At 35.0% G+C, this 15,229-nt stretch overlaps 1 protein-coding gene across 9 annotated transcripts in view; it reads left to right on the top strand.

The window, feature by feature from the left end:
• Nucleotides 1–15,229, top strand: part of CNTLN (centlein) — a 320,657-nt gene that overhangs the window by 72,022 nt on the left and 233,406 nt on the right. For all 9 annotated transcript variants that reach the window (XR_005989015.1, XM_041763171.1, XM_041763165.1 and 6 more), the window contains exon 3: nucleotides 11,305–11,389. Coding sequence is in view for 8 of the 9 variants with exons in the window: in XM_041763171.1 (XP_041619105.1) it covers nucleotides 11,305–11,389 (85 nt within the window). In the remaining variant the exon portion in view is untranslated. The remainder of the gene's footprint in view (nucleotides 1–11,304; nucleotides 11,390–15,229) is intronic.

The following is a 15,229-nucleotide window of genomic DNA, read 5'->3' as shown; positions in this document are numbered from 1 at the left end:
GTTATTTAGTAATAAATATATTAAATCTAAGCTGTTATGTTCTAGTAAATTATTGCTTTTCTATATGGAGTTCCATGAGTACACCATAATTTACAAATTCAGATTAAGATGCTGTAGTCTAATTCTATTCTTTATTCTACCTGATTGAACAAGAAAAAAAATAATTCACCAGTTTTTATGTGTCAGGCAGAATCTTCTGGCACACGTTTTGCCTTTATATATAGGTTAAATATATTTTTCATATGTAAAATATACATAGAAATTCTGGATAATAAAAAGCAAACTCTGATCTTAAAGCAAAATAGACATTTTAAGTATACTTGGATTTCTAAAATATTTTATACCAAAGGCTTTAGGATCTGGTTTAGTAATGTATGTTTATTAAGAATGTTAAGAGTTTTTTTTTTGGTATCTATTTTTATTGTGGTGTAAAGATATTTGAAAAATATTTGTGTTAAGTTTTTCCATTTTTTCAAGGTTTCTTACTATATACTATTCATAGATGTATTCTAGTACTTTATTATGCGTATTCAAAGTAGAAAAATAGTTATGAAACAGTTCATGAATAAAAGTATAATTTGATAATGGTATAATTCTCATTTCCCTAAACTTCCATTTTTATCAGTCTTACTGTTTTAGAATCTTAATGTTAACCAGAAATTGAGAAGGCATTTAAATGGAAAGTCATTAATAATAAAATCTACATTTTAATAGATTCAGTGCTCAAATGAAAGAAAATGTTAGTCCAACTAGGTTTATTTTGTGCATTATTGTTATTTATCTGTTAATTAAGAATAATCAATGTCAGTATTGCTTCTTTATTTTCTTTGTTTTCTAAATCAGACCAATATCATTGCCTCATTTATAGTTAAATGTTTCTTTTAGACTCTAATATTTCATTTTTGACATCTCATTAAAAATGGGCTCAAACCCAGAAAATATGATCCTGTCATATTGTATAATATATGGCATGGTCTATAACACAGTAAAATTTTGTTTCTTAATGATTTAGAATAATTTCTCAGATTTTTGAGTTTAGAAAAATGGCAAAAAGTTAACGTGGTAATTCATGTGGCTAAGTACAGCAATGATAAATGTTTAAATGGTAGTACTCTTGGGAAAAGTGATTGGAGCTTTAAACTTGTACACATTTGACAGCGTCTCTTCACTTCATTTTTCATCCTAAAGAAGTCTGCAAATATTCTTAGCTCACATCATTATTGCACATCAGTGGTTCTAATTAGCTAAACAGGAGTTTGTCTCAGTCATTGATCATCATCAACTTCTTGACAGTGTCTTTTTTTTAGGAACCTTTTTGTTATGTATTATAAATACATAGAATATATTAATTGAATTGACCAGATAGGTTGGTGATTATTTAAACTTGAAACTTTTTTTCATTATATTAAGTAAAAAATATTGTATTCATATTGTAGCGCTGTTTTCTCTTGGGAGCATTTTCCTCTTTTGGAAATATTACATACCATGTACCACCAGGAGGAGCTGCTGGACAAATCTCTATATAGATTTTGAATTGATTTTCTTTTCTAATTTCAAAACTATAATATAATCGTCAATTTTGGAGGCTTTTTGGTTTAAAATGCATCATTAAAGTATATTCAAAGTTTGTATTTGACTTGAAGTTTATATTTCATTTATGACGTATGTTTTTAGTATTATTCCACTTAACCAGTTATTGTTATTTCAGTGACTCTCAGACTGTAGTGTGTGTCAGCACCACTTAAGGCTTTGTGCCTTAGTTTAGGCTATTATAACAGAATACCATAGCCTAGGTGGTTAAAAAGCCAAATATTTATTTCTCACATTTCTGGGGGTTAGGAAGTCCAGTGTCAAGGTGACTGCTGATTCCTTCCTTGTGAGAGCTCTCTTGCAAAGAGCTGTGTTCTTGCTATGGTTTCACATGATTGAGAAGGAGATCATCTTTCTCATGTCTCATAATAGATTCCCTAATCTTATTCATGAAGGCTCTACCTTCATGACTTCCGAAAGGCCTCACCTGCAAAAACCAGCAGACTGGGGATCAGGGTTTCAACAAATGAATATGAAACATTCAGTCCATAGCACTTTGTTATGGTTAAACAGATTTCTGGGTAGATTTTCTGCCCTTAGTGAGGGTAGAAGAGAGTTCCTAGGTGATGCTGATGCTACTTCTCTGATGACCTAGAGTACAGGAACCACTGTGTAGATTGTTAAGTGAGTTTATATACATAATTGTGTCATAGGAAATAACGATTCTGATGGCAAGTTTGTTTGGAAGCTGTAGTAATGCTTTTGTTTGGGTTCTGTGGCATATAGTCTAGTTTTATTCCTATCTCACTTAAAAAGACCACCAGAATGTATTTTGACACTGGTGGGGATTTTAGACTTTTTTTCTATTTACGAGAGTGGATTAGAAAGACTCTATCCCTGTAAATTAAACTAATTCATGGGAATTTAAAGTTAGACTCATAGCGTAGCCAGAAAGCAGCTTGCAGGAGGTTTCTGACTAATTAATATCTTACATGTTACACATCCTGGGTCTTTCTTCCTTTTGGAATTTGAAGCTATTTTCCCCCAAATCCGTATACCTTGAATTGGTGTAGTACTCTTTTGCAATACTCATGATTTTCTAATATCAAATTAAAAATTCAAGTGATAATTTGAGAGTATATATTTGTGACAAATGAAAGAGAAAGGGTATATATATTCTTTTTTTATTAAGTTTTTAATTTTAAATCCAATATAGTTAACATACAGTGTTATGTTAGTTGCAGGTATACAATATAGTGATAAAGGGCATATATTTTTAATATATAAAATAGTTTTATAAATCAAAAAAATATAAATTGGCAGATAGATTCACTGGGACTGGAAAATTAGGAAAAAATAGGAACAAAAACATTTCAATTGATGAAAGTATATTTAATTTAACTACAAATAAAAGAATCACAAATATAAAGAGCACAATTGAAGACAGTGGACTGTGATTACGCATTAGATATGCTATCAATACTTGGTAAACAGAAAATGAAATAAAAAAGCAGGATAAAGTACAGACAGTAAAAACAGTATTCATAATACGTCATGTTTGTACTGTATACCTATATCCAGATCATGGTTCAGACTGAACATGGCTAGAGAAAAATTCTGAACCATGATGACTGGTCATTTGTGAATTTATGACCACTAACCTTCGTGGTCTCTAGTACTGCCCAGTTGGTATCCTATTTTTTTTTATGGCTTACTTACCTTTCCAGTATCCTAGAAAACTATTTGATGCTTATTCTGTTGTCAACTTCTAACACTCTTTTCCCTTCTCACTTTCAGTTATGGATAACTGTTATGAATTTGTCAAATTAATGTTGCAGAGTGGAGCACAGGGTGCTGGATGGTGAGCCATGGTTCTACAACAGACCACAAGAGAAATTGAAATAGAGGTTTCTTATACACAGGTCCTACAGGAAGTAACCAGCATGCCTGGAGGGGCCACATGAGGAAGTCACAGCACAGTATGGAGATACACAGGACCCGGGGCACAAGCCTTTATGAGGCTTCATGAGTGGAGTGCTGTGGGGTTTCCAGGCTCAGTGGGATTGGTCAAACCAAAAGAGCCAGGTTTTTGTCAACTCTCTGTGGAGGGGTCTTATGTAAGGGACATATAAGGGAAAGGCTTTGGGATGCAGGGTAGACTATTATTCAGAAGGGCTGTTGGAGAAGTTATATCAAGAATTTAACTTGTGCCTCTGCTGCTATCCAGGGCATTTGCATGAGCTAGTTTCATTTAAGATTACTTCAGGCTGCTTGGCCAAACCAAGTGGAATTCAAAGCAGCAATCATGGAGTAGCTTTAGCTAAACTCTTGACAATCCCCTTGGTTTCTACACCACTGAGTAAATAGGAGCTTTTATTTATTTTTTCTTTTTTTAAATAAATTTATTTTTTATTGGTGTTCAATTTACCAACATACAGAATAACACCCAGTCTCATCCCGTCAAGTGCCCCCCTCAGTGCCTGTCACCCATTCACCCCCACCCCCCGCCCTCCTCCCCTTCCACCACCCCTAGTTCGTTTCCCAGTGTCTCCCTTTCTGATATTTCCCACACATTTCCTCTCCCTTCCCTTATATTCCCTTTCACTATTATTTATATTCCTCAAATGAATGAGAACATATAATGTTTGTCCTTCTCCGATTGACTTACTTCACTCAGCATAATACCCTCTAGTTCCGTCCACGTTGAAGCAAATGGTGGGTATTTGTCGTTTCTAATGGCTGAGTAATATTCCATTGTATACATAGACCACATCTTCTTTATCCATTCATCTTTCGATGGACACCGAGGCTCCTTCCACAGTTTGGCTATTGTGGACATTGCTGCTATAAACATTGGGGTGCAGGTGTCCCGGCATTTCATTGCATCTGTTATCTTTGGGGTAAATCCCCAACAGTGCAATTGCTGGGTCGTAGGGCAGGTCTATTTTTAACTCTTTGAGGAACCTCCACACAGTTTTCCAGAGTGGCTGCACCAGTTCACATTCCCACCAACAGTGTAAGAGGATTCCCTTTTCTCCGCATCCTCCCCAACATTTGTGGTTTCCTGCCTTGTTAATTTTCCCCGTTCTCACTGGTGTGAGGTGGTATCTCATTGTGGTTTTGATTTGTATTTAACTGATGGCAAGTGATGCAGAGCACACTCAAATTAATAAAATCATGAATGAGAAAGGAGAGATCACTACCAACACCAAGGAAATACAAACGATTTAAAAAACATATTATGAACAGCTATACACCAATAAATTAGGCAATCTAGAAGAAATAGACACATTCCTGGAAAGCCACAAACTACCAAAACTGGAACAGGAAGAAATAGAATACCTGAACAGGCCAATAACCAGGGAGGAAATTGAAGCAGTCATCAAAAACCTCCCAAGACACAAGAGTCCAGGGCCAGATGGCTTCCCAGGGGAATTCTATCAAACGTTTAAAGAAGAAATCATACCTATTCTACTAAAGCTGTTTGGAAAGATAGAAAGAGATGGAGTACTTCCAAATTCATTCTATGAGGCCAGCATCACCTTAATTCCAAAACCAGACAAAGACCCCACCAAAAAGGAGAATTACAGACCAATATCCCTGATGAACATGGATGCAAAAATTCTCAACAAGATACTAGCCAATAGGATCCAACAACACATTAAGGAAATTATTCACCATGACCAAGTAGGATTTATCCCCGGGACACAAGGCTGGTTCAACACTCGTAAAACAATCAATGTGATTCATCATATCAGCAAGAGAAAAACCAAGAACCATATGATCCTCTCATTAGATGCAGAGAAAGCATTTGACAAAATACAGCATCCATTCCTGATCAAAACTCTTCAGAGTGTAGGGATAGAGGGAACACTCTTCAACATCTTTAAAGCCATCTATGAAAAGCCCACAGCAAATATCATTCTCAATGGGGAAGCACTGGGAGCCTTTCCCCTAAGATCAGGAACAAGACAGGGATGTCCACTCTCACCACTGCTATTCAACATAGTATTGGAAGTCCTAGCCTCAGCAATCAGACAACAAAAAGACATTAAAGGCATTCAAATTGGCAAAGAAGTCAAACTCTCCCTCTTCGCCGATGACATGATATTCTACGTAGAAAACCCAAAAGCCTCCACCCCAAGATTGCTAGAACTCATACAGCAATTTGGTAGCGTGGCAGGATACAAAATCAATGCCCAGAAATCAGTGGCATTTCTATACAGTAACAATGAGACTGAAGAAAGAGAAATGAAGGAGTCAATCCCATTTACAATTGCACCCAAAAGCATAAGATACCTAGGAATAAACCTAACCAAAGAGGTAAAGGATCTATACCCTAAAAACTATAGAACGCTTCTGAAAGAAATTGAGGAAGACACAAAGAGATGGAAAAACATTCCATGCTCATGGATTGGCAGAATTCATATTGTGAAAATGTCAATGTTACCCAGGGCAATTTACACGTTTAATGCAATCCCTATCAGAATACCATGGACTTTCTTCAGAGAGTTAGAACAAATTATTTTAAGATTTGTGTGGAATCAGAAAAGACCTCAAACAGCCAGGGGAATTTTAAAAAAGAAAACCATAGCTGGGGGCATCACAATGCCAGATTTCAGGTTGTACTACAAAGCTGTGGTCATCAAGACAGCGTGGTACTGGCACAAAAACAGACACATAGATCAATGGAACAGAATAGAGAACCCAGAAGTGGACCCTGAACTTTATGGTCAACTAATATTTGATAAAGGAGGAAAGACTATCCATTGGAAGAAAGACAGTCTCTTCAATAAATGATGCTGGGGAAATTGGACATCCACATGCAGAAGAATGAAACTAGACCACTCTCTTGCACCATACACAAAGATAAACTCAAAATGGATGAAAGATCTAAATGTGAGACAAGATTCCATCAAAATCCTAGAGGAGAACACAGGCAACACCCTTTTTGAACTCAGCCACAGTAACTTCTTGCAAGATACATCCATGAAGGCAAAAGAAACAAAAGCAAAAATGAACTCTTGGGACTTCATCAAGATAAGAAGCTTTTGCACAGCAAAGGATACAGTCAACAAAACTAAAAGACAACCTACAGAATGGGAGAAGATATTTGCAAATGACGTATCAGATAAAGGGCTAGTTTCCAAGATCTATAAAGAACTTATTAAACTCAACAGCAAAGAAACAAACAATCCAATCATGAAATGGGCAAAAGACATGAAGAGAAATCTCACAGAGGAAGACATAGACATGGCCAATATGCACATGAGAAAATGCTCCGCATCACTTGCCATCAGGGAAATAGAAGCTTTTAGAAGAGGCTTTTACTTCCTCCCATAACTACATCTACCAAAATACCTGAATCTGTAGTCATATTTTCTCTTTCTATTTCTTTGAAAGAATTGTTTATGCTGTCATCTAAGCCCAAACAAACTGTCTACACTAAAGACTCAAGGACCCAAGGATGTCACTCTGTGGTTCTCCTTTTTATCTCTTGCATCATCAGTATTGCTCATTGTCCTGGATCATTCCTACAAACATACATGCAATTTTATCTTCTGTCTTTTGAGAAAAATCTCTTTTGATTTCACATTTCCCTTTAAGTATTGTTCCATTTCTCTGTTCCTTTTTACAGTAAAATTCCTCTGAATTGTAATCTTTACTGTCTCCATTTTTTTCCCTTTCTCAAACTCACTCCAATTAGGATTATATAGCTACCATTCTCCTAAAACAGCTCTTGTCAGAATCACCAGTGACTTCAATACTGCTAAATTCCAGAGGTTAGTTTTCAATCTTTATCTTCTTTGGTCTTAAATATATTTGGATGATGCCTAAAGTTTTATATTTAGCGTTGACTATTTGACTTGATTCCAGACTTGTATTCCCAACCACATCTTGGATGTTGATTGGACATTTGAAATTTAACATGTCCAAATTTCAAATTCGAATGTCCCTTACTCTCCTTGTCTAGGTCTCAGATAATGTGTACTCCATCCTTCAAGTTACTCAGACAGAAGCCTTGGAAACATTCTTGACTTTGTTCTTTCTTTTATGTCTCTTATTTATTACATCAAGAAATCCTGTTAGCTCTACCTACAAAATATAAAAAAAATTATCGGTTTCTCAGTTACCACCACCATTACCTATCTTGTCTAGTTCATCTTAGTTCTCACGTGAGGTATTTTAGTTGCCTCCTGTTGTCTCTGCTTCCACTTTTGATTTTTAGAGTCTGATCTCAGCCCAAGAGCCAGTATAATACTCATGAAATATTAATTCATATTATGTTATTTCTCTACTCAAAACTATCCTCTGCCCTCCCATTTTACTGAGAGTCAGAGCCAATATATGGTTTAAAAGCCATATATAACCTTATTTCCAGTGACAGTTCTGATGTAGGAACAAGTTAGGGGCAGATGGGGCTAGGCAGGGAAAGGTAAGGGAAAGGCCCCAGAGTCAGGCTCCTACCCGTCTCAAGGAAACAGAGATGAGACAGTAAAAACAAAAAATAAACCTGGCTCCGTAGCTCCAAGATGTTAGGGAGTATCTCCCTTTTAATGGCTACTAAGTAATCACAAAAATCCCAGATGCAGAGAAATGTTATGGAGGAGATATTAACCAGAGAGAAGGGACCCCCTTGTTTGGGCTCATGATATTTGCAAAAATATCTTGTTTGTTATTATAATAGTTATAAGTCTACCATGTTTGTTCTAAATATCCACCCTGATATTTATTGTTTTAATTAATTTTTAAAAGAATTTTTTTAAAAGTTGAGAAAGAGAAAGAGAGAGAGAAGCAGGTTTCATGCAGGGAGCCCGATGTGGGACTTGATCCTGGTACTCCAGGATCACTCCCTGAGCCGAAAGCAGCCACTTAACCACTAAGCCACCCAGGCAACCCTTCACCTTGATATTTATATATATTTTTTCACTCATATTTATAAGAAATTTATCAGGTTTCCCGGTCAGTTTCCTATAAAAGACTGTAAAAGCCCTCTGTGGCAACCCTGTCAGGACCCCTCTTACTTTTGAGGGCTTTCTTTGTATCTCTGCTTAATAAACTTCTGTCACTTAGGTCAGTCTCTCTTGGTCTGCGAGATTCATTATTTACTCCATGAGACAAGAAACAAGCTCTCCCATATTAGTTCTGTCCTTAGCCACCATTGTCCCCTTGTATGGACATTACTATTTTGCTGTTTTTTGGATACATTGGTTGTGCTCCTGCCTCAGTGGCTTTGCACTTGCTGCTGGTCCCAAGGCCTAGAAAACTCTTCTCTGAAATCTTCATAAGTATTCCTTCCTTCCTTTATGTTTCTGCTTACCTATCATCTTTAAGGGCAATCATTTTTAAATTATCCTATACAAAATAGCAACAACCTTCCTTTTGTTTCCTAGGTCTTTAAGATGAGATATTCCTTTCTGCATTACCCTCCTTTATTGTTCTTATTATAATAACAGCCAATTGATGTATTATGTATTCACTTATGTATCATTTATTAATTCCATCAAGGCAGCACTTGGTTTATTTTGTTTGCTACAGTTTCCTAGTCCCTAGGATAATGCCTATCATATAAGTGCTTATTGAGTGAATGATGGATTAATGTGTAGATGTGTGTTTGTTTGTTAGGAATTTATTCTGGTAAGTATTTTTTGAGTCTGACGATTCTATTTGATTTAAAACATTCTCAGCAGTTACCTCCTAAAAATACTGCTTTATCTTTCATCCCATCAGTATCTACTTTTGGAACTCTTTAGGCATACATTGGGAATCCCATGTGAAACCTATGTGTCTTAACTGTGTTTTCATATTTTTAATTTCATTTCCCTATGCAGTGTTCTGGATGAGTTTCTCATTGTTACCCATTTCACTTACTCTTTTTTTACATCAGGTTTGAATTAAGCCCATTGGGCTATTTTTTGATTCAGTGATGATAATTTTTATTTTCAAGGTTTTCAATGGATTTTTTTTAGATCTACTTGTTTATTGTTTTTACGATTAGTCATTCTTTTAGGTCATAATAGATTCTTATTTCAAAGTCTTTTTCAGTGTGTTCTGTTATTTTCATTTTGTCTAGAGTAATTGCTTCTTTGAATTACTGAGTTAGTGAGTGCATGTGTTGTTTGTGTGTATGTGTAGAGTATGCGTTTTCTTCTTGTGTTTTGAATTTTTTATTTGTGGTCAAATCTTTGAGTAGGAGGCTTGCTTTTACTGTTCTCTTTCTCCTTTTTCCATTATCTCTCCTTGTTTAATATCTTTTTTTCTAGATATTTGTGCTTGTCACTGAATTGGCACTCTCATCCTATTCTGAAATAGGTTTTATATTGATAGCTTGGGGCTTTTAGCCAAAAGTAACAGAGGATTTGTTATATTTAGTACCCGAGCTGTAGAGTGTTTTGGTTCAGCGCCTGATTGGGGTGCTGTCTATAAACTTTTGCCTTTCTGAACTTTCATGTAAGCCTTAGTTCCAGGCAAGAGTGGGGAGAGATTTTTTTCCAGACTCCTTTCAGGAGTTGGGAGTCCCACCCTAGTCTATGGTTTCAAACAATGGGCATAGCTATCATTCCATGTATTTTCCTATTCTGTACTGTTTCCCAATTATCTGTATGCACCAAGCTCTTTTTCACCTTAGCCTGCATTGAGATCTGGACAGTATACAACAGTTTAATCCTTGTTTATAGTATTGTATTTCTGTTTAGTTTGTAATCCTTAGACGTTTGGCTATGTCTCCTTAATTTTTTTCTTATATGTTTTTCTATTAATATTATCAATTGAGAGAACAGGAGAAAGCCTCAAAGTGTGAACTTACCATGCTTCCCAATGTATTGGAAGTCTAATTTAAGTTTTTAGAGTGTACTAGTATACCATCTGAATTTATTCCCTACAGCCAGTGGTGTGCTTTTTCTGATTGGTGTCTCTTCTTTGTTTTGTGCCTTCTAAGGCCCTCTCCTTCATTTCACTGTTTCCCAATTGAGGATTCTTTTCTTCTTTCTTACCTGTCTATTTTGAGATTCATAAGTGATTTAGGTATAGATTTCTATTTATTTTATCTGTTTTTAAAGCTTTTTAAAAATAGAAATAAATGTCCACTAAATTTCTACCCCATTTTTCGAAATGTTGTATATTGATAAAGCTCTAGTTACCTTTTGATTCTTTTTTTTAATTTTTTTTCCTTTTGATTCTTTTACTTAAAAATGATCTTATTCTTTTTTTAAAAAAAGATTTATTTATTTATTTATTTATTCATTCATTCATTCATTCATTCATTCATTCATTCATGAGAGGCAGAGACATAGGCAGAGGGAGAAACAGGCTTCGGGCAAGGAGCCCGATGTGGACTCAACTGCAAGACTCCAGGATCATGACTTGAGCCGAAGACAGACACAACCGCTGAGCCACCCAGACATCCCCCAAAATGATCTTATTCTTAAATTAATTGTGTATATAAAATGTTTATGTTAAGAGCGTAGTGACTTATTAATTATTTTAAATTGATACAGTGGTTATTGCAATCAAGATTAAACATGTTTTAAATATTTTTTTTATCATGCATCTAAATCTGGAAACTAAAATATTCTTTTGGTATGAAGTCATCTTAGTTGTCAGTAGTTCGTAAGTTGTTGTCACTTGCCATATGGTTTCTGATTAATTCTGAAAGGGCTGTCAACCCCAGATAATTTAATTTTCTGTATATTTTTAAGTGATATTCATTTTCAGGATGTGAAGATTTAAAAGATTAGCTACCAATTTTGGCTAATAAACTATTTTTCTTTCTAGAGAAAAACAGAAATCTGAAGCTAAAGACAGAAAAGTTTTAGAAATTCTGCGAGTTAAGGATGCTAAAATACAAGAATTGGAACAGGTTGGTGTTGTAACAGAAAATACTAAAAATTAATATGTCGGAGTAGATATTTATAGTTTTTAATTTGTTTTACAATAATGTTCATTAAGAATATTAGCATCATTATGTCAAGCCATTATGATTTGAAACTAGTCAGATTTTTCTTCACTATTGTACTTTGCCTATAGCCTGTTTTCTGAATTACTAGGCTATGTTATTTATACTCTAAAACTTTTAAGATAGTATTATGGTTTTATAATAGTATCTAGCAATTATTAATTGTTTTACTGAATTTTGCCTTTTATTTTTAGCAGTTACCATTTTGTTACTAGCAGCATCATTGAAACTTAGAAATTTTCAGATAGTTTCATTTATAGAAAAATTACCAAATAACTGAGATGATCTCTTTGATCTTTTAAAAGCCTGTACTTTATATTCATACAAACAATCCCATATTTTACATATAACCAGTAAATTATACAATTACATATATATAAGATCCTATGTAATTATATAATCAGTATATTATTAGTACAAAAACCCATGTGATTGGTGCTTCCCGGAATCCTTTTCAAAGTATAAACATCTCAAAAATGAAGGAGAAAGAAATTTATTGTAAGAATGACCTATATTGTAATAAAATGTTTAAATTCACTTTGTACCCAGTTGTTCATTATGTGCTGAATTGCCTGTAATTTTTCTTGGGTAATGGTGGCTCTTTTTGGAGACTATGCTCTGAATTTTGACTTTACTTTCCTTCCTAGCCAATTGAAGTTTTGCAAGAACTTTGATCTAAGTTTGGATATTGCTATAAAGCTGTTTTATTAAAAAAATTAAAGTGGAAGCTAACAAGTAAAAGATTCAATTCTTTTTATGTTCTCTACATCCATATAATGTCTTTATAAAATAGAACATAGACTCCTATATGACATGTAAATTTGAAATTTATACATTCTCCAATGTTTTGTTTTTCTTCTAGGAAATATCATAATTGATACTATAGTGGTAAAATTTTAGAAATAACATTTTAGTCAGTTTACTCCAGGGGGGGAAAAAACCCAACAGTTGTACTTACTATCTGAATATCAAAAAATAGCAAAATGAATTCTACAATGGATAAATACTGTTATGTGCCTATTACCTTAATTAAGCTAGGCTAAGCTGCCTAATAGAATCTTATGACTTAAAAGTGGCAAATGTTCATTGTACTCAAACTTCATTGAGAAAAACTAGGCATATTGGCCACCCCAAGATTCAGTAGGTTTGGGAAAATGTAGACCCAGGCTGAGCAATCTATTCTTCAGTTACAACTCTGTTCTATAGAAGAGAATGGATTTTGCTACTCTTTGATATTCTTTTTTTTTTTTTTAAGATTGATTTATTTGAGAGAGAGTGCACACATGACTAGGGGGAGGGGCAGAAAGGGAGGGAGAAGCAGACTCCCTGCTGAGCAGGGAGCCCTTTGTGGGACTTGATCCCAGGATGCTGGGATCATGACCTGAGCTGGAGGCAGACAGTTAACCAACTGAGTCACCCAGGCACCCTATTTTTTAATATTCTTTGGTTTTAAGTTTGCAGTGCTTTAGGGAATGCTCAGGTTACCAGATCTAGATAGCTGTATATAACATACTATTTTTTAAAATGTTGACTTTTAAAAATGATAGTGTATTTCCCTTTTTCTTTGCTAAATTCTTTTTCTACTTACTCTTCTTTGGGTAGATACTATTTAATTATTTACCTTTTTTATCAGAATCACTTAACTCATGAATGAAATGTTAAATTTCTTTTTATTTTATTTTATTTTATTTATTTGAGAGAGAGCATGAGAGAGAGATAGCATATGCTGAGCACAAGGAAGGGGTAGAGGGAGAAGGAGACTCCCACTGAGCAGGGAGCCTGATATAGGGATTCCATCTCAGGACACAAATCATGACCTGAGCAGAAGACAGATGCTCAAATCACTGAGCCACCTGGGTGCCTCAAAATATTATATTTCTATAACAGAAATTACTTATTTTTTAGGTTCCCTAATTTGCTTTCTTTAGGGGACATAATTTCTTAGCCTAAGTCATGTAAATTTTTGTTCAATGATAGTTATAATTTTCTACAAGGCATAACATATTAAATGTGTACTATCCTGTGATGGTACTGCAAAAGGAAATTCAGTTACGATTCTTGCCTTTAATGCTTTTTAAATCCCTTTGAGGAGTAGGGTGGGTATAAAAGTAAGGTACAAGTAACCATATTCTCTTACATTACATTACAGGTTGTGAGAGGATGGGGAACCTCATGTACCTATTCACCTTTGTATCCTTGATACCCAGTATTTACCATATTGCTTGGCACATGATAGATTCTCAGTGAATATTGTTGAATGAATAATATTATTATTTTATTGAAGTAAAATTGATAGGCAATATCCTGTTAAAGTATACATCATAGTGATTTAGTATTTTTATATATTATAAAATGATCCCCACAAGAAGTCTAGTTACCACCTGTCATCATACAAAATTATTGTAAAATTAAAGACTCTTTCCTATGCTGCACATTATATCCCTATGACTTATTTATTTTATAACTGGAAGTTTGTACCTTTTAATTCCCTTCACCCATTTCACCTACACCCCACTCCCCTACCTTTTGGCAACCACCAATGTGTTCTCTATATTTATGAATCTGTTTCTGTGTTTTTGTTTGTTCCTTTATTTTGTTTTTTAGCTTCCATGTATAAGTGAAATGATACAGTGTTTGTCTTTTCTGTATGACATTTCATTTTTTTTAAGATTTTATTTATTCACTCATAGACACACACACACACACGCACGCACACACACACACACACACACACACACACACACACACACGAGGCAGAGACACAGGCAGAGGGAGAAGCAGGCTCCATGCAGGGAGCCACATGTGGGACTCGATCCCTGGTCTCCAGGATCAGGCCCTGGGCTGCAGGTGGCGCTAAACCGCTGTGCCACTGGGGCTGCCCGACTTTTTTCATTTAGTGTAACACCCTCTAGGTCCACCCATGTCACAAACGGCAAGATCTCGTTCTTTTTTTTTATAGCTGAGTAATATTCCATTGTATATATACCACATCTTTATCCATTTATCTTTCTTTCTTTTTTTTCCATTTATCCTTCTGTGGATACTTAGATTGCTTTAATATTCTGGGTATTATAAATAATAGTGCAGTAAACATGGGGATTCATATATCTTTTCAAATTAGTGGTTTCATTTTTGAGGGGTAATTAGCCAGTAGTGAAATTACTGGATCATATGGTATTTCTATTTTTAACTTTTTGAGGAACCTTCAAACTGTTTTGCACAGTTACTGCACCATTACATTCCCAACACTGCATGAGTATTCCCTTTTCTTCATATTCTCACCAACACTTGTTATTTTTTTGTGTTGTTGATACTAGCCATTATGACAGGTAGGAGCTGATATCTCATTGTGGTTTTGATTTGGATTTTCCTGATGATTGGTGATATTAATCATCTTTTCATTTGTCTGTTGGCCATCTGTATGTCTTCTTTGGAAAAATTTCTATTTCTTTGTCTTCTATCCATTTTTAATTGGATTATTTGTTTTTTGAGGGTTCTGTTGTATACGTTCTTTATATATTTTGAATACTCTGTATCAGATATGTCATTTGCACATATCTTACTTTACTTTTCTGTTTTTTTTTTTTTTAAAGACTTTATATATTTGAGAGAGAGCGTGTGAGAGAAAGCACAGGTGGGGAGGAGAGAGAGAAGCAGGCTCCTTGTTCTGGGACTCTGGTCCCAGGACTCTGGGATCATGTCTCAAGCCAAAGGCAGCCACTCAACTAACTGAGCCACCCAGGT

Source organism: Vulpes lagopus, chromosome 7, assembly GCF_018345385.1.
Source record: "Vulpes lagopus strain Blue_001 chromosome 7, ASM1834538v1, whole genome shotgun sequence".
Classification (NCBI taxonomy): Eukaryota; Metazoa; Chordata; class Mammalia; order Carnivora; family Canidae; genus Vulpes; species Vulpes lagopus.
This window is presented reverse-complemented; position numbering and strand designations above follow the sequence as displayed.